This window comes from Balaenoptera physalus, assembly GCF_965194825.1.
Source record: "Balaenoptera physalus genome assembly, chromosome: 1".
Lineage (NCBI taxonomy): Eukaryota > Metazoa > Chordata > Mammalia > Artiodactyla > Balaenopteridae > Balaenoptera > Balaenoptera physalus.
In genome coordinates this window covers 50,514,420-50,539,141 of record NC_138882.1, presented here as the reverse complement: position 1 = coordinate 50,539,141, position 24,722 = coordinate 50,514,420, and the positions used below count along the sequence as shown (strand labels likewise).

Here is a 24,722-nt window from a genome sequence, read left to right as displayed (position 1 = left end):
TTATTTCTAGATTTTATGGAGTTTTTAAACTGTGTTATTTGCATAAAAAATATAATATTCTTCTGGTTACAAGGAAATAACTACAAGATTATAAACACCTATTTTTCCTTCCTAAATTATTGTGAAATCTCTATAAAGTTATTTTCAAATGAGATTTGAAAGACTTAGAAAACTCAGGTGTTAATATGATTGCATCATTACAATAATAAAGTAATACAGTTGTGTACATTATGTGCTAAGTGAACATTTCCCCAGTGCATCCTTCTTTGTTTAAATGGGAAGCTGGTATGATTCATGAATGACCAGTTATTCTTATTAGCAGAACGATTCCCCATTGAGTAGACATTTATCTGTGCATCTGTTGTGTGTTAATAAATGAGAACTGTTGATGGTATGGGTTGGCAGGGGTGTAATAAGAAATAAGAGAATAGTAAAATATACTCTCAGAAGCAGTGAAATACAGAAGGAAGCATTGTGATTTGGTATATTTGTAATAATTGTAAATAGTAAAAATGTTATTTTTAGATTATTTTAATATTAATTGACCTATTGACTTATTTTAATTCAAATCTCACTGAGAAAATTTACCCTTAGAGTTATTTCTAGTGATTTAACAAGAATGTTTCTACCCTATTTATGTTTCTCTGATACAGCTTTTTTTAAAGCTTCATCCTAAAGTAAACTACATTTCCCTTTTTCTTTTTTACTTTAATTTTTAGTGGAAAAAGAACGTGTGTCACTTGGCCATAGTGGTAGGCACTGGGCACCACTTATATTCATATTTAAATTTGAATCTATGGAATTGATATGTTACTCCTCTCCCCAAAAGAAGCTAAAAAAATTTTTTTAAGAAATTGATTTGTTTTGATATTAGTATTATATATCAAATTAATACAGTTTATTTACATTCATTAGGTCATATATCCTCTCTCCAGATCTGTATTTGTCCTACTTGGAAATCCAGTTAGGAAGCATAAACAATGCCTCAGATTTTCTGAACAAAAGTATCAAGTTATTCTTATAGAAGGCTGCATAAAGTTTTTAAATTAGAGTGTTTTGCCATATTATTTTGGAATTGGTTTTTCCAATATTTTCTTTAGTTGTATAATAAAATTTTTACACGTGTCTATTATAAGAATAGATTAGAGAAATATTCTCATTTAATAATGTACTATTCTGGACATTTTATATGTGTCAATTTATTTAATCCTTTTAATAAACCATGAGGTTGGAGCTACTATTAATCCACAGTTTATAAATGAGGAAACCTAGGTTCAGGGGAATTAAATAAGGTCACAAAGCCAGGATGTAATGGAGATGGGATATGAGCTCAGGCATTCTGACTCCATAATCTGTGTTCTTAAACACTACCATTTAACAGTTAGACCTGGTGGTCACTTTATCTACATGTTTAACTTTGAGTAGTGGATCAACTAACGGAATCTTAAAATCAGATTTGGAAAGAATGTGATTATCCACAAGTAGAAATTAAGACTTCATCTCCTTAACTGTTTATCTCCTTAACTTCATCATCTTAACTTAGAAGATGATAACATATAATCTTTGTAATAACTTGTTAGTGGCCTTTTTGTGTATGTGGGTAAAACATCAGATATCCAGGTTGTCTGTAGCTTTCTTAATACAGTTACTCAGTGAATTGTTATCATTTTAATTTAAATCACAGCAAAGTAGAAGTTGAAAGACCTTCGCCAGAATAAGAAAGGAAGGAGAATTCTCACTCCAAAAGGGGAATTCAGATAAATCTAAGATGAATTTGACTATGTGTTAATGTCAGGGAGTTAAGTATGATCTGTTTATTTTCATTTCCACTCACCCTACCTCTGACCAAACTACTTGTTCCCTTCTTTGTATTTCCAGGGTATTTTGTATGCCTATCTGTAATAGCAGTTACCACATGGTGCTGTCATTATTTCTTTAGGTACTTATTATTTGCCCAAAGGGATTGTGGGTCTTTGAGGGTACAGGCCATGTTTTATTTATTTAGTACCTCCACAATGCCTGACATATAGTAAATACTTAATAAATCTTTGTTAAATGCATGAATGACTATAATTATGTTCTTTCCTTCATTAGTTGTCTTATACCAATATTTACCACTCCCTTCTTTCTTTCTTTTTTCATCTTCTCTCTTCTGTCAATTTTCCCTTCCTTCCAATTTTTATTTTATGTCACTCCTTTCCTTTTCTAGTGCATCCCTCTATCTCTTTGTTTCTTATTTAATACACTGTCTTCCCCTTCTGCTCTTACAGAGGTTTTCTGTAATAGCCAGGTTTTGAGGCTGGATGTGGCAGGTTGTGACAGTAATGGTAGTCTGTCTAATGTCAGTGAGAAATGAGAAATTTGCCCTAGGCTGCCAGTTTCACAAAAGTCCATGACTAGAGACTGAGTAAGACTTCCTGATCCTTTGTTGTTATATCCTAAATTATTCTCTTGTTTCTGTCTCTTTGAATCTTTTAAATCCATTCTGTATCTAGAGTTTCTTAAAATATTATATAAACTGGTACCAGAACCTCTTTGTGCATAAATGATTAACATCTCAATCCCTAATACCTCCTACCCCACCCTACCCTGCCAAAAAAAAAAAAGTTTACTGTATCTGGAGCTTATGGTTGCAAATGATAATATCTCATCTGGCTTACTGAACAACTTTCTGAAAGAGTAAGCGAGTGATCAGAGATTGAACCGTGGACACAAAATATATCAGCTCCAGAAAGTAATGTCTTAAAGCCTGTATTGTATCCTGCAGACCCCTGGTCTAAATTCCAAAGCTCCAAGACAATACCTGTCATAGATAGTTGACACCCAGGATTGATTTGTAATATAGTCATTTATTATTTCCCTGAAATAATCAAGGGAATTATTTAGAGAAAGAATAGAAAGAACCAGCCAAGTCTGAGAGAAGAGAGCCATAGTCTCCCTGGCTGGATATGTCCATTAAATGAATATACCTAGATGGCAGGAGAGCTATAGCTTTAGACTCATTTTCTCAAAACGGTTGCTTATGGGCTTCCCTGGTGGCGCAGTGGTTGAGAATCTGCCTGCCAATGCAGGGGACACGAGTTCGAGCCCTGGTCCGGGAAGATCCCACATGCCACGGAGCAACTAAGCCCGTGAGCCACAACTACTGAGCCTGCGCGTCTGGAGCCTGTGCTCCGCAACAAGAGAGGCCACGATAGTGAGAGGCCCGCGCACCGCGATGAAGAGTGGCCCCTGCTCGTCGCAACTAGAGAAAGCCCTCGCACAGAAACGAAGACCCAGCACAGCCAAAAATAAATAAATAAATTTTAAAAAAATGTCTTTGAAATCAATAAAAAGAGGCCCTGTCAATAGACAATAAACCAAGAAAGAATAGTCAACATTTCTAACAATCAAATGCAAATTAAAGTAACATACTATTTTTTTAAAAAAACTGTTGCTTAGTCAGAATTCCTTGTTTTAGGAGTCCATTTTCACCTGTGTAAGATAGAAAGGGTCTAACAGGGTGAGGAGGAAAGCTGCCTTCATCCCATCTTCACTTCACTCAAGGCCTTTCAAGGCAGTCTGTACAATTTGAGCTTATTTCTGGTGATTAGTGTCTAATTCTTTCTCTCTCTGCAATGCCAGGATTTTCCTTTGCAGTGGTAAACAGGCTTCCACAGAATAGAGTTAGGAGGAGTTATTGTTATAGGTCTTCTGTAAAATGGGGATATGGATAACACCTAGCTCATAGAATTGTTATAATTAATGGATTATAAGAAATGCATTATGAGAAAAATACACAGAGTGGATTAATGCTCAAGGCATATAACCTGAATTTATTTATCATTGTTTTGTAACAGTGGGATGTGGGCTGATTTTTGTGGCATAATTTGAAGACAAATGCAATTATCACCAAGGCATTAGTGAAATGAAAGTGACTTTGGTTAGAGAATAATACATACTTCAGACGAGGTGCTATCCTCCCCTTCCTATCCTGTGTAGGCAAAGAAGAGCTTTGTATTCAGTTAGCTAAGATGGGAAAATAGTCCAGAAACTATCATAGCACATGGGTCTCCAGCAAAATTTAATTTAGACCCTAACGCTAAATGTCCTCTCGATGCATTTGTGCCATTCTCTCTGCTTTCCACTTCAGCTCTTCCCACCTCTCTGCTTTCTGTTTTCTGACTGTAGCTATTCCTGCCTTCCCCCTGCCCCACCCTTTTAATTCCTTTCTTAGCTATCCATTCAATCCCTTCATTACTAATTCTCAACCTAGCCACTGTTGCCAGGTCCCTGTGTTTGTGATTGGTTCATTGATTTCCGTTTTATCAACTAAAGTAATCATGCTGCAGGGTCAGACATGAATTAGAGAAATTTAATATGAATTTTCTTGTTTCTGTGTTTTCTGATTTTTTTCTTTCTCCCAGTTTCGAGTATTTACAGCCCCCTTCCATAAGGTAGGCTTTGCTGATTTCTGGCTGGCCGATCAGCTGAACAGCCTGTCAGTGATACTGATGGACCTGGAATATATGATCTGCTTCTACAGTTTTGAGCTCAAATGGGATGAAAGTGGGGGCCTGTTGCCAAATGATTCAGAAGGTAGGGTATGAATGTGCATCCACACTACTGAACTGCCAGTGTAAACCAAGAAATACTGGGAATGATAACTGAGGAATTTAAGATCATCCAATAATATTACAAATTTAATTAAATGTACTTGGCACTCCTTTAGCAATCTCTTTATCTGATATAATTTGGCTCTTAAATTATATATTATAATTTTAGCCATTCATTTGCCAGGAGATTTACAACTTAAAGAATTCTAAAACTAAAAAACTTCTAATACATTGGTAATTAAATCACAGATGCTTTAGTGTCAACAATTGCCATCACAGTATTGCTTTACTATGATCAAAAATACTGATAATTTAGAAATTAGATCAAGTGCTTTGAGAAAGTCATTATAGATGTTTTTAAATTCTTCTTGGGTACCTTATTTTTCTTTTGGCTCTTTTTATCACTCTTTGTTTATGCCAGGTGTTCAAGTTACTAAGGAATTTTGCCTTAATGACAAAGACCAACTTTAGACAGATTATGTAACATCTGACTAACAAAAGTTAATGAAGCCAGTGCCAACACATTTTCATTGATTGCCAGCAGATCACAATTCTGTTGTATGTTGAACCACTCTGATACATTTCCAGAATTTGAAGAAAACTGATTTACGAACTCTATTCTTCTCATTTTAAAAGTATAAACTCTGCTGTTTGTTTTCTTTGTTCGTTTTATTTTTTTTTAAAGAACAAGAGTGTGAACAACCTATAGTGGGCATATTGTAGTGGTTTGGAGTTCATGAAATTGACTGGAGTCACCAGTGATATATATAGGTTTTCCAGATGTTTCAGAGCTAATTTTTTTCTCTTTGATTAAGGTATTCATCTTCTAATTGTCTTATAGTTTTACCACACTCCAAAGAAGGTGATTCCAGAATAGATAGTCAGAAATCTGAGCCGGCAGATTTTTCTAAGTTCCCACTGTGTATTTTACCTTCTCTCCGCAGCTTATCAACCACTAAAAAGTTTAAGAATATAATAGTTGCAAAGAAAAAAGTGATTCTGAAACCCAGGGTCCTTGCTTTTATGGACTTCCTAGTGGTTATGATATATGACTCTAAATGATGTGAACAAGTTATTTTTTTTTTAATTGTAGTCTTTTCTTCTTTGAAATCTTCACAGAACCAGAAATTTGCCACAAATACTCATATGGTGTGCGGGCTATTGTTCAGTGCATTCCTGCTTGGCTTCGCTTTATCCAGTGCCTGCGCCGATACCGAGACACAAAAAGGGCCTTTCCTCATTTAGTTAATGCTGGGAAATACTCCACGACTTTCTTCACGGTGACGTTTGCAGCCCTTTACAGCACTCACAAAGGTATTCATTGATTGTGAAAAGATTTTTCAAAATCTGGATTTTCACCACTTGAATCTATTTCTTACTCTGGTTACCTTTCCATTTGTCATGCTTCTTTTTTTTCCATTGAAGCTCCAGTCCCCTCAGGTATACTACTTTGTTTTTGAACACAATTTTAGTCTCATTCCAGTATTTACTAACAAGTACCATTAAAAAGAATCAAAGTCATCTGGAAGAGAAAGGATTTGTGATAACGTTTGAAATCCTGAATTATGTTTAATGGGTTCAATCCAAGACACCTTGGGTTTTCATTTGGTTTTTTAGACTTCTTGTTCATTAATGAGGTTAGGAAATGCTAGGTGAAAAAGATTCCTTCTGGCAATCATGTATATTTTTAATCGCTTTCCTTCACCACGTAGTAAAGATTGTTTCCAGCCTATTTAACTGCAAATTGAGTTCTCTGATCTCTCTAGTTTCTTGTCTCCATGGCAACCAGTTATTACTTGAGACTGTTCTTCTGTTGGGAGGAGAAAAAGGCTTTTAGGTTCTGAGCCATATACAGGCACTCCTTTTGAATTTTTAACCTTCTCCTAAGAACTGTCAATCAAAGATCTCACTTCCTTTTACTAAAATGCCTTCCTTCTTTGTCTATTTAAATCAGTGTCAGCCTACACCTTAGAGGCTGCACTCTCATCTGTGAGTGGTAAAGAAATGTTACCAATTGAAATTATTACAGTTATTTTTAGATACTTTGATAAAAAGTTCATTTTCTGTGATTTTTTTTTTTTTAATTGAGATGCTGTATTTAGGAGCCTTAGCTAGTGCTCCAGAACTGCTGCTGTGTGTCTGATGGTCTTGAAAGATTAGGGTGGTTGTTTTTTGTAAAGCTTGTGATTTGGTCCAGCAGAACACTTTATAATGTACTTCCACTTTTTGCAGTAGATTCTGTGATTGCAGTAATATTGATAATGCAGTCAATAATTTTACCACTATGGAGCCACTCTTGTTAAATGATATAATTTAACTAGGTACCTCAGTGAAAGAAATACCTCCTGAAGCTCCCTTAATTTTTTTTTTTTAACTGCTCTCTCATGTGCACCTACTGTTTGGCTAGCTCCTCAGACTCTCCATTGTACATGCTTACCCGTTGGTCAGCCTGGGATACTGGTAGATTTTGTACTCAGATTTTGCATTTTACCCTTTCTGCAGGTCTTTCCCTTCAAGGATTACCCCTCTAAATTTCTAGCTGTTCCATCAACCCTGACTCTGTCCTGGAGCAAGTAAGATTGATTTTTCTGTGACTGGAGTAGAAAGCGGGTATTGGGAGCACCCTCAGGCAAAAAGCCACAAACTCACAGTTCTTACTCTTTATGCCAACATCTTTCCAAAGTAAGCTCAGGCTTTTTGCCTGCCTTTGGTGACTTTCCAGTGCCTTCTAATAGTTATTCTTTTTTTTTTTTTTCCTTGAAGTATAATTGACTTAACAATATTATATTAGTTTCAGGTGTGCAACATAGTGACTCAATATTTTTATATAATACAAAGTGATCATGATAAGTCTAGTCACTGTCTGTCACCATAAGAAGTTATCACAATATTATTGACTATAATTACTATGCTGTACATTAGATCCCCGTGACTTATTTATTTTATAACTAGAATTTTATACCTCTTAATCTCCCTCACCTATTTCACTCATCCCCTATCCTGTCTCCCTTCTGGCAACCACCAGTTTGTTCTCTGTATGTATGTCTGCTTCTGTTTTGTTATGTTTGTTCTTTTTTTGGTTTGTTTTTTAGATTCCACTTATAAGTGAAATCATACACTATCTGTCTTTCTCTGTCTGACTTATTTCACTTAGCATAATACCCTCTAGGTCCATTCATGTTGTGGCAAATAGCAAGATTTCATTCTTTTTTTATGGCTGAGTAATATTCCATTGTGTGTGTGTGTGTGTGTGTGTGTGTGTGTGTGTGTGTGTGTGTGTGTGTATACCCCCCAAATCTTTATCCATTCATCTATCAATGGACACTTAGATTGCTTTCATACCTTGGGTGTTATAAATAATGCTGCAGTAAACACAGTGGTGCATATGTCTTTTCAAATTAGTGCTTTTATTTTCTTCAGAAAAATTCCCAGAAGTGGAATTGCTGGATTGTGTGGTAGTCCTATTTTTAATTTTTTGAGGAATCTCCATACTGTTTTCCATAGTGGCTGCACCAATTTAAATTCCCACCTACAGTGCACAAGGGCTCCCTTTTCTCCACACCCTCTCCAACACTTGTTTTTTGTTGTCTTTTTGATAATAGTCATTCTGACAGGTGTGAGGTGATATATCATTGTGGTTTTGATTTGCATTTCCATGACGATTAGTGATGTTGAGCATCTTTTCATGTGCCTGATATCCATCTGAATGTCTTCTTTGGAAAAATTTCTGTTCAGGTCCTCTGCCCATTTTTTAATCAGGTTGGGTTTTTCTGCGTGTTGAGGTGTATGAGTTACTTGTAGATTTTGGATATTAACCCCTTACCTCATATATCCTTTGCAAATATCTTGTCCCATTCAATAGGCAGCCCTTTCGTTTTGTTGATAGTTTCCTTCCCTGTGCAAATGCTTTTTAGTTTGATTAGGTCTCATTTGTTTATTTGTTTATCTCCCTTTCTAAGGAGACATATCCAAAAAAATATTGCTAAGACTGATGTCAAGAGCATACTGCCTATGTTTTCTTTTAGGAGTTTTAATGTTTCGGGTTTTACATTTAAGTCTTTAATTCATTTTGGGTGTATTTTTGTATGTGATGTGAAAAGGTAGTATGGTTTGATTCTTTTGCCTGTAGCTGTCCAGTTTTCCCAGCACCATTTATTGAAGAGGCTTTCTTTTCCCCATTGAATATTCTTGCCTCCTTTGTCATAGTTTAATTGATCATAAGTATTGGGTTGGCCAAAAAGTTCGTTCAGGTTTTTCATAAGCTGTTATGGAAAACCCGAACGAACTTTTTGGCCAAACCAGTACATGGGTTTATTTCTGGGCTCTCTGTTCTACTAATCATGTGTCTGTTTTTGTGCCAGTACCATATTGTTTTGATTATTGTAGCTTTATAGTATAGTTTGAAATCAGGGAGCGTGTTATCTCCAGCTTTGCTCTTTCTCAAGATTGTTTTGGCTATTTGGGGGGGGTTCTTTTGTGTTTCCGTACAAATTTGGGGTTTTTTTTTTCTAGCTTTGCAGAAAATGCCGTTGGTATTTTGTTAGGGATTGCATCTAATCTGTAGATTGCCTTGGGTAATATGGTCATTTTAACAATATTAATTCTTCCTATCCATGAAAGCTCCCCAAATTTTAACTCTTGGTGAAGAATGCTATTTTTCAGTCCAGGCGTGCATCATGATTCAGAAGGTTGTTAATAGAGAATTTCTAAATCAGGCAATTAATTTGATACATGCTACCCTGTGACTTAATAACGCTTTACTTTTCTCCCATCCTGGGTAAAATTGAGTACTGGTTTTTCTTTTCTTTTTTTTTTTGGTTGAATATTTTAGGATATAAAGTATCTTTAACTATACTGATACCATTCAGTAAGAAGCTGAAAATCTGAATTCCTCGAATCTGCAAACACTCCAAATCTGAACACCTAAAGCTAGAAGCAGTGGTTTGGATAGTATTGTCTTTAGATTTTTTTGTTGTTGTTCATGTACCCATTAAAATAACCTTTTAAACTATTGATATATTATTACTTTATTATCTTTATTTTATTATTTTAAACTATATTACTTCTCAGACATTTTTAAGTTTATGTCTGAAATTTTTTGTCTTAAATTTAAATAATTACAAAAAAGTCTTTTCCCTTAAATTTTAAATATTCACATTTTAAAACAAAGCTGCTAAGTGTTTCTACTAAGTGTACCCAGGTAATCTAAATATAAAGGCATGGTACCATGATTTAATTTTTTTTAATGAAGCAATTCTACAATAGTCAGAAATTTTACATCTCTGTCCCATTTAACTTTATTTTAGTATAATACACATTTGTTTTAATGACTTTTGTCTGATACATAGTATGTAAATTGAAATTAAATTATTAATTTCCTATTAGTAGGAAAATTAGTTACTAGGAAGATAAATTCCTATTATTAGGAAAAATACTTGTTAGAATAATTTTTTTCTTTCTGTGTTGTAATTATCATTACTATGATTTTATCTATAGTTGTCAAAATAACATTACAAATTTTAATAATTATTACACATAAATATTTCTTTTTTTAAAAAATAAATTTATTTAAATATTTATTTTTGGCTGTGTTGGGTCTTCATTGCTGCGCACAGGCTTTCTCTAGTTGAGGCGAGTGGGGGCTACTCTTCGTTGCGGTGCGCAGGCTTCTCATTGCAGTGGCTTCTCTTACTGCAGAGCACAGGCTCTAGGTGCACGGGCTTCAGTAGTTGTGGCTCGCGGGCTCTACAGCGCAGGCTCAGTAGTTGTGGTGCACAGGCTCTAGAGCACAGGCTCAGTAGCTGTGGTGCATGGGCTTAGGTCGCTCTGCGGCATGTGGAATCTTCCCGGACCAGGGCTCGAACCTGTGTCCCCTGCATTGGCAGGCGGATTCTTAACCACTGTGCCACCAGGGAATTCCCAATATTTCTTAATGAGATAAATTTATATTACTTATTACTCTTCCATTTTTCAGTTTTTATGTAAGTAAATCCTGAGAAACTTTGTTAGCATTGCTATATACGTAAGCATGGAAGTTTTGTTGTTGCATTGTCCCTCAGTTTTTTGGACAAATCCTGAATTATATGCCCCCCAAAATTGCATAGTAATCTATTATTAATAATTATTTTTAGTGATCTATCAAGTTTTCTTTGTTGAAAGCAAAGAGTTGAAAATAAACTGAGTAAAGAATTGAACATAAACTGAATGAAAAATGATTTGTTAACTAGTCACTAGAGTCATTCACTTTCTCTGTTTCTGGACAGTATACCAAAAAGCTTGAGTAGGACCAATCATATATTTAGTTTTAAAGGCTCCTTGTTTAGTTCAACATACTCAAGAAACAATTAGGAAAATTAAAATATTGTTAATTTTAATACATTTTTCAATGCAGTGTTTTTGATGAAATGCTTTAACACATTTTTTAAATGTATTTTTGAAAAAAAATTTTGGAACTGCAGATTACACTCATCCAATTTATAGAGAATATCTGCTATATACCCTAATTAGAAAACCAGTCAGCCAAATCAGAAAAAGTTCTGACTTTACATACCTTAATTTAAAATACTTTACTGTTAGGGGGTATCTGTATGTGTATGGCTGATTCATTTTGTTGTGCAGTGGAGGCTAACACAACATTGTAAAGCAACCGTATTCCAATAAAAATTAAAAAATAATAATAATAAAAAATAAAATAAAATACCTTACTGTTAAAAATGCTAACCATCATCTGAGACTTCAGTGAGTCTTCTCATGCTTTTGCATTAGAAACATCAAAGATCACTGATCATCATAACAATTATTATAATAATGAAAAAGTTTGAAATATTGCAAGAATTAACAAAATTTGACAGAAATACGAAGTAAGCAAAAGGAAAAATAGCGCCCGTAGACTTGCTCAACACAATTTGTAAAAAAAACTGTGTCTGCAAAGCGCAATAAATCGATACATGACAACAACAAAGTTTTGACTGAAATTAGTATACTTATGTATACCCCTGTGTAAACACCTTACTTTTTAGTTTTAATTCTGAATTAGGTAGGGAGGTGAGTGGGTAAGTAGATGCACAGATAGATTAAGAATTATTGAGAATATTCTATGTATCAGGCTGAGCCAGGCAGTAAAAAAAAAGAGCAACAAACCAGACACGATTCTTGCCCTTAAGAATTTATAATCTAGTCGGAGAAATAGGTAAAAAGGCATTCATTGGTTGCACAACAATGTGAATATAATTAAAACTTCTGAACTGTACACTGAGAAATGGTTAAGGTGGTAAATTTTATGCTGTGCTTTTTAGCACAATTTAAAAAAGAGAGAAGTTAAAATAGAGGGTAAAGAGATAGCAGGGTTACCAGAACAGCCTACATACAGCTTAAGTTCCTCACCCAGCCTCTAGGCATCAGGAAGAGAAGCGTAGAGAAGACTTCCCAGAGGTGATGGTTAAGCTATATCTTATTGTCTATATTAAGTTAGGGAGGATTCCACTTATACCGTTATGTGTCAAAACACAAGTCCGTGGAATTTATGAGTGATAGAAGTGTTACAAGTGTTACTGTTTCCCAGTTTTGTTCATCTTTATCCCTAGGGCGTTCCCCCACCCCCACCCCAGATAAAACCCTACCTTCAAAGCGGAGATCATAGTATCTGTTCTGTTTATGTCACAGATTTGTTGTAAGCATCAAATAAGGCAGCGCACATGAAATCAAGAAATTCTAACTTGCTGTACAAGTGGAATTTATCTTTAAATGAAATATAATTCTCTTTACTGTCTAGAGCTAGTATATGTGTGTCTTCCTTTATGGAAAGTCTTTTCACAAGGAACACTTACGATCACCTTGAGTGTGTGTGTGGATGAGGGTGTTGTACTGGATAAGGATCAATTAGGAATGTGTTTGTTTTTTTATTCAAGTAACACAGCTGTTTACTGACTGAACTTGATTCATGTGCCCACAGTCAAATTTTTAAAAACACAAGCATTTTTTAGAGGGACCATTGGTTGTATAGTTTAACGATATCCCTAAAATTAAAAAAAAAAAAAACACTTTTTGTAGTTGCTACATATTAAATATTTATATCACTAAATTTTTTTTACCAAAAAAGACAAAGGAACCCATGACAGAAAATTTGACATTGAATGGTGATCAAAAGCAGAATTTGATTTCTATTGTTTTCTTGGACAATATTCCAAGAGGAAAGGTATCAGAAAACATAGACTAGAAATGATCATTGAGTTAAAAGAATAGATTCTGCATGGTTAATGAGGTTGATCTTTTTCTATTGAATGTGTATGTGCTATTGCAAAGGATAAATTTTCTCTGGGGAGAAGTGTAGAAAATGGTGAGGTAACTTTGTTCAGACTCAGGAATCTGAGTCTTTTCAGAGAACTAGCCTACAGGAGTTACCATGGTAACAGCATTATTGGGGCATTTTCAAGATTGTTTCAAAGGTTATGTCTTATGCCTCATGATTTGTAAAAATGGAAGTGCAAGGGTTAACTCTATACTTAGAATCACTTTTTAAAAGGTGAGGGAGGGGGGTTAGGCCCATTATTGGGAGAATAAGTATGATAATATTGCAGCTAGTCCTTATTGTAGTAAGAAGGAAACACTTTAAACATTTCAGTATATTTTATTTTCTATCTTTGATTTTAGAAACAAAGGATTTAGCTCTCAGCCAATCTTATTTTAAGAATTTGCATTTCGTTACAAGCCTAAATTAGAAGCCAATTCCTACAAGTTTTTTGTTGGAATTGCGAGTGGAGGAGACAGGAAAGTACTTTAAATGGTTTTTGTGTGTCCTTGAGGTTTCTTGGCCTTGGCAAGGAAAAGCCTGTGGGAGGTACAATAATAAAAAAGCCATTGTGTTATTATTTCTAATCCATTGATGGGGAGAGAGTAGGGGAGAGTACTTCATTAGATTTTCTGTTTTTCATTTACAGTTTCTAACATTCTAAAATATTTATAAATTCTTAGTGGATTTTGCTCTTTGCTGTTCTCTGAATACATAGAAGAAAAAAAAACTTCTCTTAAAAACTACTTCATGTTTTACTTTAGACTCCTTTGTTAGCATTTGTTAGCATTTACTATTAGACATTTTTAAATACTTGGAAAAAAAGAGATACTTTCTACTCACTTAAAAGCCGAGTTCATTTGTATTTCTTTGCTTGGTTGTTTTCCAGTGCCCAGATCTCGTATATCTTCTAGATCCCTCCTTGTTTAACATTCTGTAAGGGGAGCTGTGTCCCCTAATGAGGATTCCTCAGCAGTAGTTCAGTGCCTTCAGTGCAAATAGGCATTTCATTGTTTTGGGTGAGCACACATAGTCCTGAAGTGCTTCCTCTCTGGGGGTATGGCCAGTTTGTTACGCTGTTTCTACCCTGAATAATGAGCTTCTATGCCAGAATTTCCAAATTTTTGTCTTGTTATACTATAGTAGAAATGCTTTTTTTTTTTTTTTTAATCTCTAGGGAAACTTTTGTTCCATTAACTTTTTAAAGACATACACAAAATTTTTTAAAACAACTTATTCAAATAAATGCTTTCATTTTGGACTTAGTATTGAAAGTAGCTCTAATCTTTAACCCTTTTGAAATTTGATACATTTTGCTGTAATTTTTCTAGCCTAACTAATAATGCAGACAAGAGATAGATTATTTTAGAATTCACCATTTGTCAGTATTGGCTTAAATCCTGCTGATGCTATAAAATCAAATGTGAGGTATTGTTTCTTTCTGATTATTAAATTGACTTTAATAGTATTTCTTGAATAACTTGTATCTACTTGGCATTGTGCTGATTTTAAATGGTTTTATAAATATTACACTAACAATCCCATTTATATTTCACCTTAAGTTGCTTTTAAAACATTAATTATAGCTTTGAATAAATTATATTTTTGTATCATCTTTGTCATATAAAAGAAAAAGCTTTTTAAAAAAACACTTGTGGGGGCTTCCCTGGTGGCGCAGTGGTTGAGAGTCTGCCTGCCAATTCAGGGGACACGGGTTCGAGCCCTGGTCTGGGAAGATCCCACATGCCGCGGAGCAACTGGGCCCGTGAGCCATAATTACTGAGCCTGCGCGTCTGGAGCCTGTGCTCCGCAACAAGAGAGGCCGCGATAGTGAGAGGCCCGCGCACCGCGATGAAGAGTAGCCCCCGCTTGCCGCAACTAGAGAAAGCCCTCGCACAGAAACGAAGACCCAACACAGCCATAAATAAATAAATAAATAAATAAACAAACTCCAATCTCTTTAAAAAAAAAAAAAAAAAAAAAACTTGTCCTTATACCCTGAAGCTTTTTGTTGACTTTTGTCTAATCACCTTTGTTTTCTTAATTGCTCTTATAACTGACAGATGTAATTTGTTAACATTTCTATGTAAATTGTGTTGCTTTTGAAACACTCATGCACAAAAATTTAAAGTTTAAAAACAATCTCTATTATTGTTTAGATACTGCTGGAGAATCTGTGATGTTTAAAAGAACAAGGTCAAAATTATTTATGAACTCAACTTATGGAGCAATTTGTCTAATTGAAAAAGAATTTAAAGACAAGTACTTGCAAATAAAATTTTTAATTTTAATTTATATATTATTTTATATTATATATAATTTTACATGAGACTCTTATTGGTGAAAAGTATAAACATCAAGAAAAGGTATAGTGTCTAGGTGTTTTCAGCAAAAAGAAAAGAAAAAAAGAGAAAAACTGAGCAGGTGAATGAATTATGAGGCCTTAAGTTCCTGCTAGGTATATGTTACTCCAGGGAATATAAGTAGTAGATTATATACGAATCTCTTTCTTTCACAGTTTCATAATATAATACAATAAGCGTACTAATCAGATATTGCTACATAATAAACCACCCCAAAACTCAGCAGCTTAAAACAGCAGTAATTTATTCTCCTTTATATATGTGTATATATTTATTCTCCTTTATGTTTGTGGGTCAGCTGGGAATTGGTGGAACTAGGCTGGGGTCAGCTGAATAGCACGGCTTTAGGCCGCTGTTCCCATTGGGTTTTTGGCTCTTTCCTGAAAGTTGGGTTTGAGTTTGTTACATGTTTGTTCGTTTTGGGGTCCCAGCCGAAGGGGCAGCAGTTATCCAAGGAAAAACTCTTTATGTGGTACTAGCAGAAACAATTACTATTGCACAAACACTTTTTAAGTCTGCTTGTCTCACATCTGCTAACCTCCCACTGGCCAAAAGAAGTAATATAGCCGAGCCTAAAGGAAGTCTGCCCACCCTGAGCAGCCAAAGCAAATTATTAAACCCAACATGAATGGAGTAAGAGTCACAGAAGAAAGGAGTGGATATTTTTAAACTGTAATCTAATCACCACAAAACAATTTAATTTTAACTGATTTTTTTTTAATTGGAAAAGGATATAAACATAATCTTGTAGAATAAACATGGCTAATAAACATGAAAAATGTTCTACTTTACTAGTAGCAAAAGAAATGCAAATTAAAATCATATTTAATCAAGGAAGTGATGATACAAATTGCTGGCAAGGATGTAGAGAGATGAACACTCATTCTGTTGATTGAGTATAAATTGGTAAGCAATTTGGTAATTCTATCGAGTATTAAAATCATTCATACCTTTTGACTTAGTAACTCCCTTTCCGTAACTTTTTCCTAAGGAAGTGATTAGAGAAGTGGGTATAAATGAATATATGTTCACAGCACTATATAGTAAAAAACGAAAATAATCTTATGAATGTCCAGCAGTAGGAGAGTAATTTAATTACAATGAGTTTATGGTACATGGAATATTATACAGTGGCTGGTCAAAAGTGACCCAAAGTACCTGCAAATAGTAGATGAAGAATAATGATATTATTTAAAGCTAATAATTATTGAATACTTCTATGAGCTAACATTCTTTTAAGCATTTAACATGTATTAACTCATTTAATCTTTGTAGCAACATTATGAGGTATTAGAATCAGAGCTGAATGGTAGTTAAAGTGGCAAAAGCAAATTTTATTCAGGAACTGTTGCAATAGAGGAAAAGTGATCTCAGTACAGAACTGGGCTCATTATTCTCCATTATTCACTTGCTGTGGAAATACACATGTACTAAATGGCACTTTCGGAGAGGAGAGAGAAATCCGAGTCCTCAGTCTCCAAGATGGTTTCTAAAACTACAGGGTTTTTGCCTTCCAATAACCCCCTATGCCCAAGATTCATATCACAACCACCAGAAACCCTCTGGTTATTTTAAGAAAGATTTATTTAAAGGATGTTGAGTAGCTTACAGAAATCCCAACAGGCAGTGAAGACATCACAGCTTGTATGCCCAACACTACCAATGCTGGACACCAGTGTTATCTCTAGAACTGCAACTATGAGTACCTCTAGAATGAGGATGTGGCTGCTTCTCTTTGCCAGAATAAATTCTGTATGGTCCAAAAAAAAAAAAAGGAGAGTCTTTGTTGGAGGTAATCACTTGATCGTCATTTTTCAGGCGAGGAAATTGAAAACAGAGAGGTTAAGTTACTTGCCAAAGTCATACAGCTATGAAGTGGAAGAACGTAGGTTGTGAATCTGAATACAAACGATATAGCTCCAAAGTCAAGTAGCAAGTAGGTGACAATGCTAGAATTCACACCCAGGTCTTGTGATTATTTTTCTCTACCATACTGCCTTCTAATGTTATAGAATGACCTGAGCTCTTCCCAAAGGTGAAATGTTAAACTCATAGTAAACAAAGGAAGATCAGATAGGGTAGGGTGCTATCCCTCCAAGTGCCAAATAAATTTGTGTTTGGGGAAGCACAAAGGTACATTGGGAGAGAATAATTAGACTGTACCTTTATATGGTTAAGCCCACTTTGTGATCCCTTTGTCCTAATGGCCACATTCGTGGAAAACCAAAGACATTGCCAGGAACTAGCTATCTCACATTAACAGTCACACACTTTTATTAGTAAGAGCAATGTGGAGTCAGCTCAACTATATAAATAATTTCTCTCTGGAAGAAAATTGAAAGTCTTTCTTGAAGGGAAACAAACACTAACATATTGATGTTGTTGCAAGTGATGGGAGAATGGATTGACATGAATAATTTGCTTAGAGTTTTATTCTTTGTTAGGGTCATGAAATTCACTTCCTAAGAAATACCAGAGATAATTAGGTATTTGTTAAAGCTGGCTGGCTATTTCCTTAATATATATTGTTAATAAACATTCTAGCATGCTTCCTAGAATGCAGCGAGTAAAATACGGAAACAAAGACCAGTAAGCTAATACTTAGTTTCATTGGTAGTATTTTGAATGAGGTATAAGATGTGATTTTAATTGAAATGTTTAGAGTGAAATTTTTCTTATATTAAAAGTATTTTCTTCACATATTAAAAAAAATAGTGCTGCTACTTAATAAGAGGGAAAATAAAGCATCTACCTACTGCTTAAATATCACATTGATGTGTTGTATTTCTGTTGTTTCCTCATGTGGGATTCTCAGGGCTCTGTAAATACTTTTTGGTTGCCTCTGAATAATACCCTAGAGCATATTTCTTTTAAAAGTAGAATTGTACTGCTTGCAGCTGTTTTAATTTTACCAGGAAGTCTTTTCAAAAGAAATGAACATCCACCAAAGTGGAATATTGAAGCTTACACAACGTTTCATAGCTGGTGTAGAAAAGACTGAATCACTGAAGAAGGATGAGCTGAAAGTTAAGGATCCGTTGTATAATCTTCCTCTTCCTTCTCAGTTATGAATATATGACCAACTATGTTTCCTTCCTCAACTAAAAAAAATTTGATATTTGAAATCAATGTATAAAATTAATCCTTCATTTAACCTTCTGTTGCAGAAAGTGGAATGTCTTTGCCTAGAAAGCCAGGTCCATCTCTCTGCTCAATTTAATCAAATCCTCTGCCAATAAGAATTTTAAAAGCACCATCTTAATGAAAGGCACTATTTCATGTTGAGAGAAAGAACATGGGCTTTGGAGTTACCATGACTAATATAATTTAGGAATGTTTTACCATATCACTAGACAGAAGGAGAAAAGCTATGTGATTGATCATCTAGATAGATGCCAGAGACATTCATTAATTAAAAATATACATAAGGATACTTCTTAAATATAGCAAGTACTGTGTATACATATAGGATTAGTATATACACACATATATACATACATATGTATACACACACACACACAATCTATCGATCAGCGTCCCAGACCAACCACTAGAATCATGACTAGAGGGGAAATGTTAGAGACATTCTCATTAAAATCTGGACTAACATGAGGATATCTGCAATCATCACTATTATTTAACATTCTTCTGATTATAATTATTATATAAGAAAATGAAAAGTAAGAATATTAAAATTTTAAATGAATAAAATAACATTTATAGGTAATATGATTGCCCAGTGCTCTCACTTTGTTTGCCCTTTTATGAACTTTTTATGGTGAATGTACAGTTCTTTTATAAACAGGAAAATAGTTATTTTCATTAAAAAAATTAAAAGGGAGTTGGCCTAGACTATCTTTCTAAGGCTCCTTCAGCTCTTTATATTCTATTATTCTAATAGAGCTATTTGCCAATATGTAGCATCTTGGCACACATTATTTCATTTTGAACCTGATATTAACCCTGAGAGAAAGTAGATGTTATTATCATTTTAATATATCAGGAAGGTTAAATTGCCTGCCCTCGGTCACATGGCAGTAAGTAGCAAAACCATAATTGTCAGTCTCTGAATCCATTCCCTTTTCTACTTTAAAAAGTTATTTCCAACAAGGCAGCATGATGTAATGCTGGGATCCTCAAACTTTGGTATATGTGTGAATCACCATGGATTATTACTTTAAAATGCATAATATTGGGCCCACCTTCAGTCTAATTCACTAGGATTAGGGTGATGATCCAGAAATTTATACATTTTTAACATGCACCTCATGGTGCTTCTACTAAAGATGACTCATTGGCCACACTTAAGTAAACATTAGTGGGCCATAAGTTTGTTTTCTACATCTGTAACTCTGTTTCTGTTTTGTAGATAAGTTCATTTGTACCCTTTTTTTAGATTCCACATATAACGATATCATACGATATTTGTCTTTCTCTGTCTGACTTACTTCACTCAGTATGACAGTCTCTAGGTCCATCCATGTTGCTGCAAATGACATTATTTCATTCTTTTCTATGAATGAGTAATATTGCATTGTATATATGTACCACATCTTCTTTATCCATTCCTCTGTCGATTGACATTTAGGTTGCTTCCATGTCCTGGCTATTGTAAATAGTACTGCAGTGAACATTGGAGTGCATGTATGTTTTTGAATTATGGTTTTCTCCGGATATATGCCCAGGAGTGGGATTGCTGGATCATATGGTAGGTCTATTTTTGGTTTTTCAAGGAACCTCCATACTGTTCTCCATAGTGGCTGTACCAGTTTACATTCCCACCAGTAGTGTAGGAGGGTTCCCTTTTCTTCACACCCTCTCCAGCATTTATTGTTTGTAGATTTTTTGATGATGGCCATTCTGGATGGTGGAGGTGATACCTCATGGTAGTTTTGATTTGCATTTCTCTAATAATTCATGATGTTGAACATCTTTTCATGTGCTTTGCCATCTGTATGTCTTCTTTGGAGAAATGTCTATTTAGATCTTACACCCATTTTTTGATTGGGTTGTTTGTTTTTTTGATACTGAGCTTCATGAGCTGTTTGTATATTTTGGAGATTAATCCCTTGTCGGTTGCTTTGTTTGCAGATATTTTCTCCCCTTCTGAGGGTTGTCTTTTCGTTTTGTTATTTTTAATTAAATCTCAAAGTGAATTGATACCATGATTGATGAGATGGTTCCTAGGTTAAATATTTGAATAGATATTTCAGAAATCCTGGTAAAGTTTGGGATAATTTAACTTTTACTCTATTTCTGATACCCAATTTGAAAGAAAAGGCGTCAAATGAAGGTTTCTATAAAAAGGCATCACAGTCTTGGACTCTGAGATTAAGAATTGTTTCAGATGGCTTTTTTAGATCTGATGTGTTATACTAGTTTAGAGTATTGGCAGGTTGTGTGGAAAATGGTGGAAGAGATTTTGGCATTCCATCTTTCTCTGTGCATACCTCCTATTATATATACTCTCACTTCCTTCTTAGATCTGTTAATTAATCATAATGTAGAATATATATTGTCATCTTTTGCTAACATTTATTTTTTTGATCTATATTTTTATTCAACTCTTATTGCTGTATACTGCTATTATGACTACTTAAATGTTATACAGTCTTTTTTGTTTGTTTTTGTTAATATTGGTATTCTTTAATAGACATTTGTTTTTTAAGTAAATAAAATAAATACTTCAACATTAGTAACAAATTACAATTGATCACAATGCACAAATGTATAGCAACACTGTGTTTGACAACACATACTTAGAAGAGCTTAGGATGCCAGGAAGGGGGAAAAAAGAAAAAAACACATGGTTATCTAAAAAACAAAATCAGATCAATTGATTTTTTTTTTTTTTTTTTTTACTTTGATTTAAGCGGTAGGCTGTAGGCATGGGGGATGTAGAAGTTCTTATCTACTTTGTTTTAAGTAAATTTTGAACTATTTCACAGTTCATTCTTTTTTTTTTCTTTTTAACATCTTTATTGGAGTATAATTGCTTTACGATGTTGTGTTGGTTTCTGCTTTATAACAAAGTGAATCAGCTATACATATACATATATCCCCATATCTCCTCACTCTTGCGTCTCCCTCCCACCCTCTCTATCCCACCCCTCTAGGTGGTCACAAAGCACTAAGCTGATCTCCCTGTGCTATGGGCTGCTTCCCACTAGCTATCTGTTTTACATTTGGTAGTATATATAAGTCCGTGCCACTCTCTCACTTCGTCCCAGCTTACCCTTCCCCCTCCCCGTTCCCTCAAATCCATTCTCTACGTCTGTGTCTTTATTCGTGTCCTGCCCCTAGGTTCTTTATAACCTTTTTTTTAGATTCCATATATATGTGTTAGCATACTGTGTTTGTTTTTCTCTTTCTGACTTACTTCACTCTGTATGACAGACTCTAGGTCCATCCTCACTACAAATAACTCAATTTTGTTTCTTTTTATGGCTGAGTAATATTCCATTGTATATATGTGCCACATCTTCTTTATCCATTCATCTGTCGATGGACACTTAGGTTGCTTCCATGTCCTGGCTATTGTAAATAGAGCTGCAATGAACATTGTGGTACGTGACTCTTTTTGAATTATGGTTTTCTCAGGGTATATGCCCAGTAGTGGGATTGCTGGGTCATATGGTAGTTCTATTTTTAGTTTTTTAAGGAAGCTCCACACTGTTCTCCATAGTGGCTGTATCAATTTACATTCCCACCAACAGTGCAAGAGGGTTCCCTTTTCTGCACACCCTCTCCAGCATTTATTGTTTCTAGATTTTTTGATGATGGCCATTCTGACTAGAGTGAGGTGATACCTCATTGTAGTTTTGATTTACATTTCTCTAATGATTAGTGGTGTTGAGCATCCTTTCATGTGTTTGTTGGCAATCTGTATATCTTCTTTGGAGAAATGTCTGTTTAGGTCTTCTGCCCATTTTTGGATTGGGTTGTTTGTTTCTTTGATATTGAGCTGCATGAGCTGCTTGTAAATTTTGGAGATTAATCCTTTGTCAGTTGCTTCATTTGCAAATGTTTTCTCCCATTCTGAGGGTTGTCTTTTCGTCTTGTTTATGGTTTCCTTTGCTGTGCAAAAGCTTTTAAGTTTCATTAGGACCCATTTGTTTATTTTAGTTTTTATTTCCATTTTTCTAGGAGGTGGGTCAAAAAGGATCTTGCTGTGTTAAATCTTACACAATCTTATTTCCATTTTTAATTGGCTATAATTTTAGCTTGTGTCTGTGGCTTAATTTTTTTCAGTTTAACTAAGAAAAAAGTTTCTACCCTTATGAATGTAGTGCCTGAAGCATTTTTACAGCTTCATAAAGTAAGCACTTCAAACGGTGTCAAAAACTTTTAGGATCCTTGTATTTCTTTGTAAAATAATTATGGTCAATAGCATTCCGTTTAGTTAAAGAAATGACACTGTGTCTTTTTGCAGGAGAGGAGGCAAAAACACATAATTTTATCCATTCCAGAATTATTATTATTTAGTTATATTACTAAAGGAGTGAGGAAGGGCAGAAGTCAATCTTTAATAAAAATCACTGAAGAGATCATTTTGTTATTGAAGAGCCAGTAAATAAGGATCTAAACAGATGATAAGTTGAATATAAGTACAATTTAATAATTGAATTGCCTTGTTCATTACATCTGTCACATCTATTTTATTCAACAAACATTTACAAAACATCTGAAGTGTGTCAGGCTGTGCAAGATGCTAGGCATGCATAGATGAACACCACATATCTTTTTTTTTTTTTAATTGAAGTATAGTTGATTTACAATGTTTCAGGTATACAGCATTGGATAATCCCATCATACGTTCCTTGTGATTATCCACATAGGCAATAGTGTCATCTGCAAAAAGGGATGGTTTTATTTCTTCCTTTCCAATCTCTGTACCTTTTGCTTCTTTTCATTTTTGTTTTTTTTCCTTTACCTTACTGCACTGGCTTGAGCTTCCAGTATTATGTTGAGTAAGAATGGTAAGAGCAGATATCCTTGCCTTCTTTGTAATCTTAGGGGGGAAGCATTCAGTTTTTTACCATTAAGTATAATAAATAAAACTTCCTCACCTAATGCTGTAGGGTTTTTGCTGAGGAAGCTTTATCAAGTTGAAGAAGTTACTCTCTATTCCTATTTTTCTGAGAGATTTTGTTTTTAATCATGAATGAGTGTTGGATTTTTTTCAGATGATTTACCTAGATCTTTTGATATGATCCTGTCATTTTTTCTCTAAGTTTTAACCCATTAAAATGGTGAATTACATTATTGAGTTTTGAATATTGAAATAGTGTAGCATATCTGGAATAAACCCCACTTGGTCATGGTGTATAATTCTTCTTATATGTTGCTGAATTCTATTTGCCGATATATTGTTAAGTATTTTTGTGTCTGTGTTCATAAGGGATATTGGTCTGTACTTCTCGTTTTGTGTACTATCTTTGGTTTTGGCATAGGTGTAAAACTTATTTCATAAAATAAATTGGGATGTTTTGTTTCTTCTAATTTGTGGAAGTTTTCTTCTTTAACAGCTTGGTAGAATTCTGCAGTGAAACAGTCTGGGCCTGGAGATGTATTTTGGGATAGTTTTTAAATACAAATTCAATTTCCTTATTAATTATAAGGCTATTCAAATTATATATTTCATGTTCAGTGAGTTGTAATAGTCTTTGTTTTTTGAGGAATTTGGTCCTTGTCATCTAAGTTGTGAAAAATTATGGGTGTAGAGTTAAATATAGTATTCCCTTATTATCCTTTTGATGTCTCTAGAGTTGGTAGTGATAATCCCGTTTCATTCCTGATACTGGTAATTTGTGTTTTCTCTCTTTTTTCTTTCTCAGCTATGCTAGAGGTTTGTCGTTTTATTGATCTTTTCAAGGAATCGGCTTTTTGTTTCATTGATTGTTTTTCCTCTATTTTTCATTTCAATTTCATTGATTTGTGTGTTTATCTTGAATATTTCCTTCCTTCTGCTTGCTTTGGATTTATTTTGCTTTTCATTTTCTAGGTTCTTGAGGTGGGTTCTTAGACTATTTATTAGATATTTTTTCTCTTTTTCTAATGTACACAGTTGTATGTATAATTATATGTATAATGCTATGCATTTTCCTCTCAGCACTGCTTTAGCCAAGTCCCACAAATATTGATATGTTACGTTTTCATTTTCATTTAGTTCAGTGTATTCTTTAAATTTCCCTTGAGACTTTGTCTTTGATCCATGAATTATTTAGTAGTGTGTTGTTTAGTTTCCAAGTGTTTGAAGATTTTTCTGTTATTAATTTTTTTGGCCTATCTTGCTATATGTTCATTGGGCACTTGAAAAGAATGTATGTTCTGCTATTGTAGGGTGGAGTGATTATTAGATCCTATCAGTTAATGATGTTGTTGAATTCTATATTGTTGCTTATTTTCTGTCTACTTGTTCGATTAGTTGTTGAGAAGGAGAGTTGAAATCTCTATAATTGTGGATTTGTCTATTTT

The 24,722-nt window shown here is 34.4% G+C and overlaps 1 protein-coding gene across 4 annotated transcripts in view; it reads left to right on the top strand.

Moving 5' to 3' along the window:
• The window catches only part of XPR1 (xenotropic and polytropic retrovirus receptor 1), a 198,998-nt gene that overhangs the window by 146,987 nt on the left and 27,289 nt on the right, over positions 1-24,722 (top strand). For all 4 annotated transcript variants that reach the window (XM_082465311.1, XM_082465313.1, XM_082465312.1 and 1 more), the window contains 2 exons: positions 4,407-4,578; positions 5,715-5,909. In XM_082465311.1, coding sequence (XP_082321437.1) covers positions 4,407-4,578; positions 5,715-5,909 — 367 coding nt within the window. The remainder of the gene's footprint in view (positions 1-4,406; positions 4,579-5,714; positions 5,910-24,722) is intronic.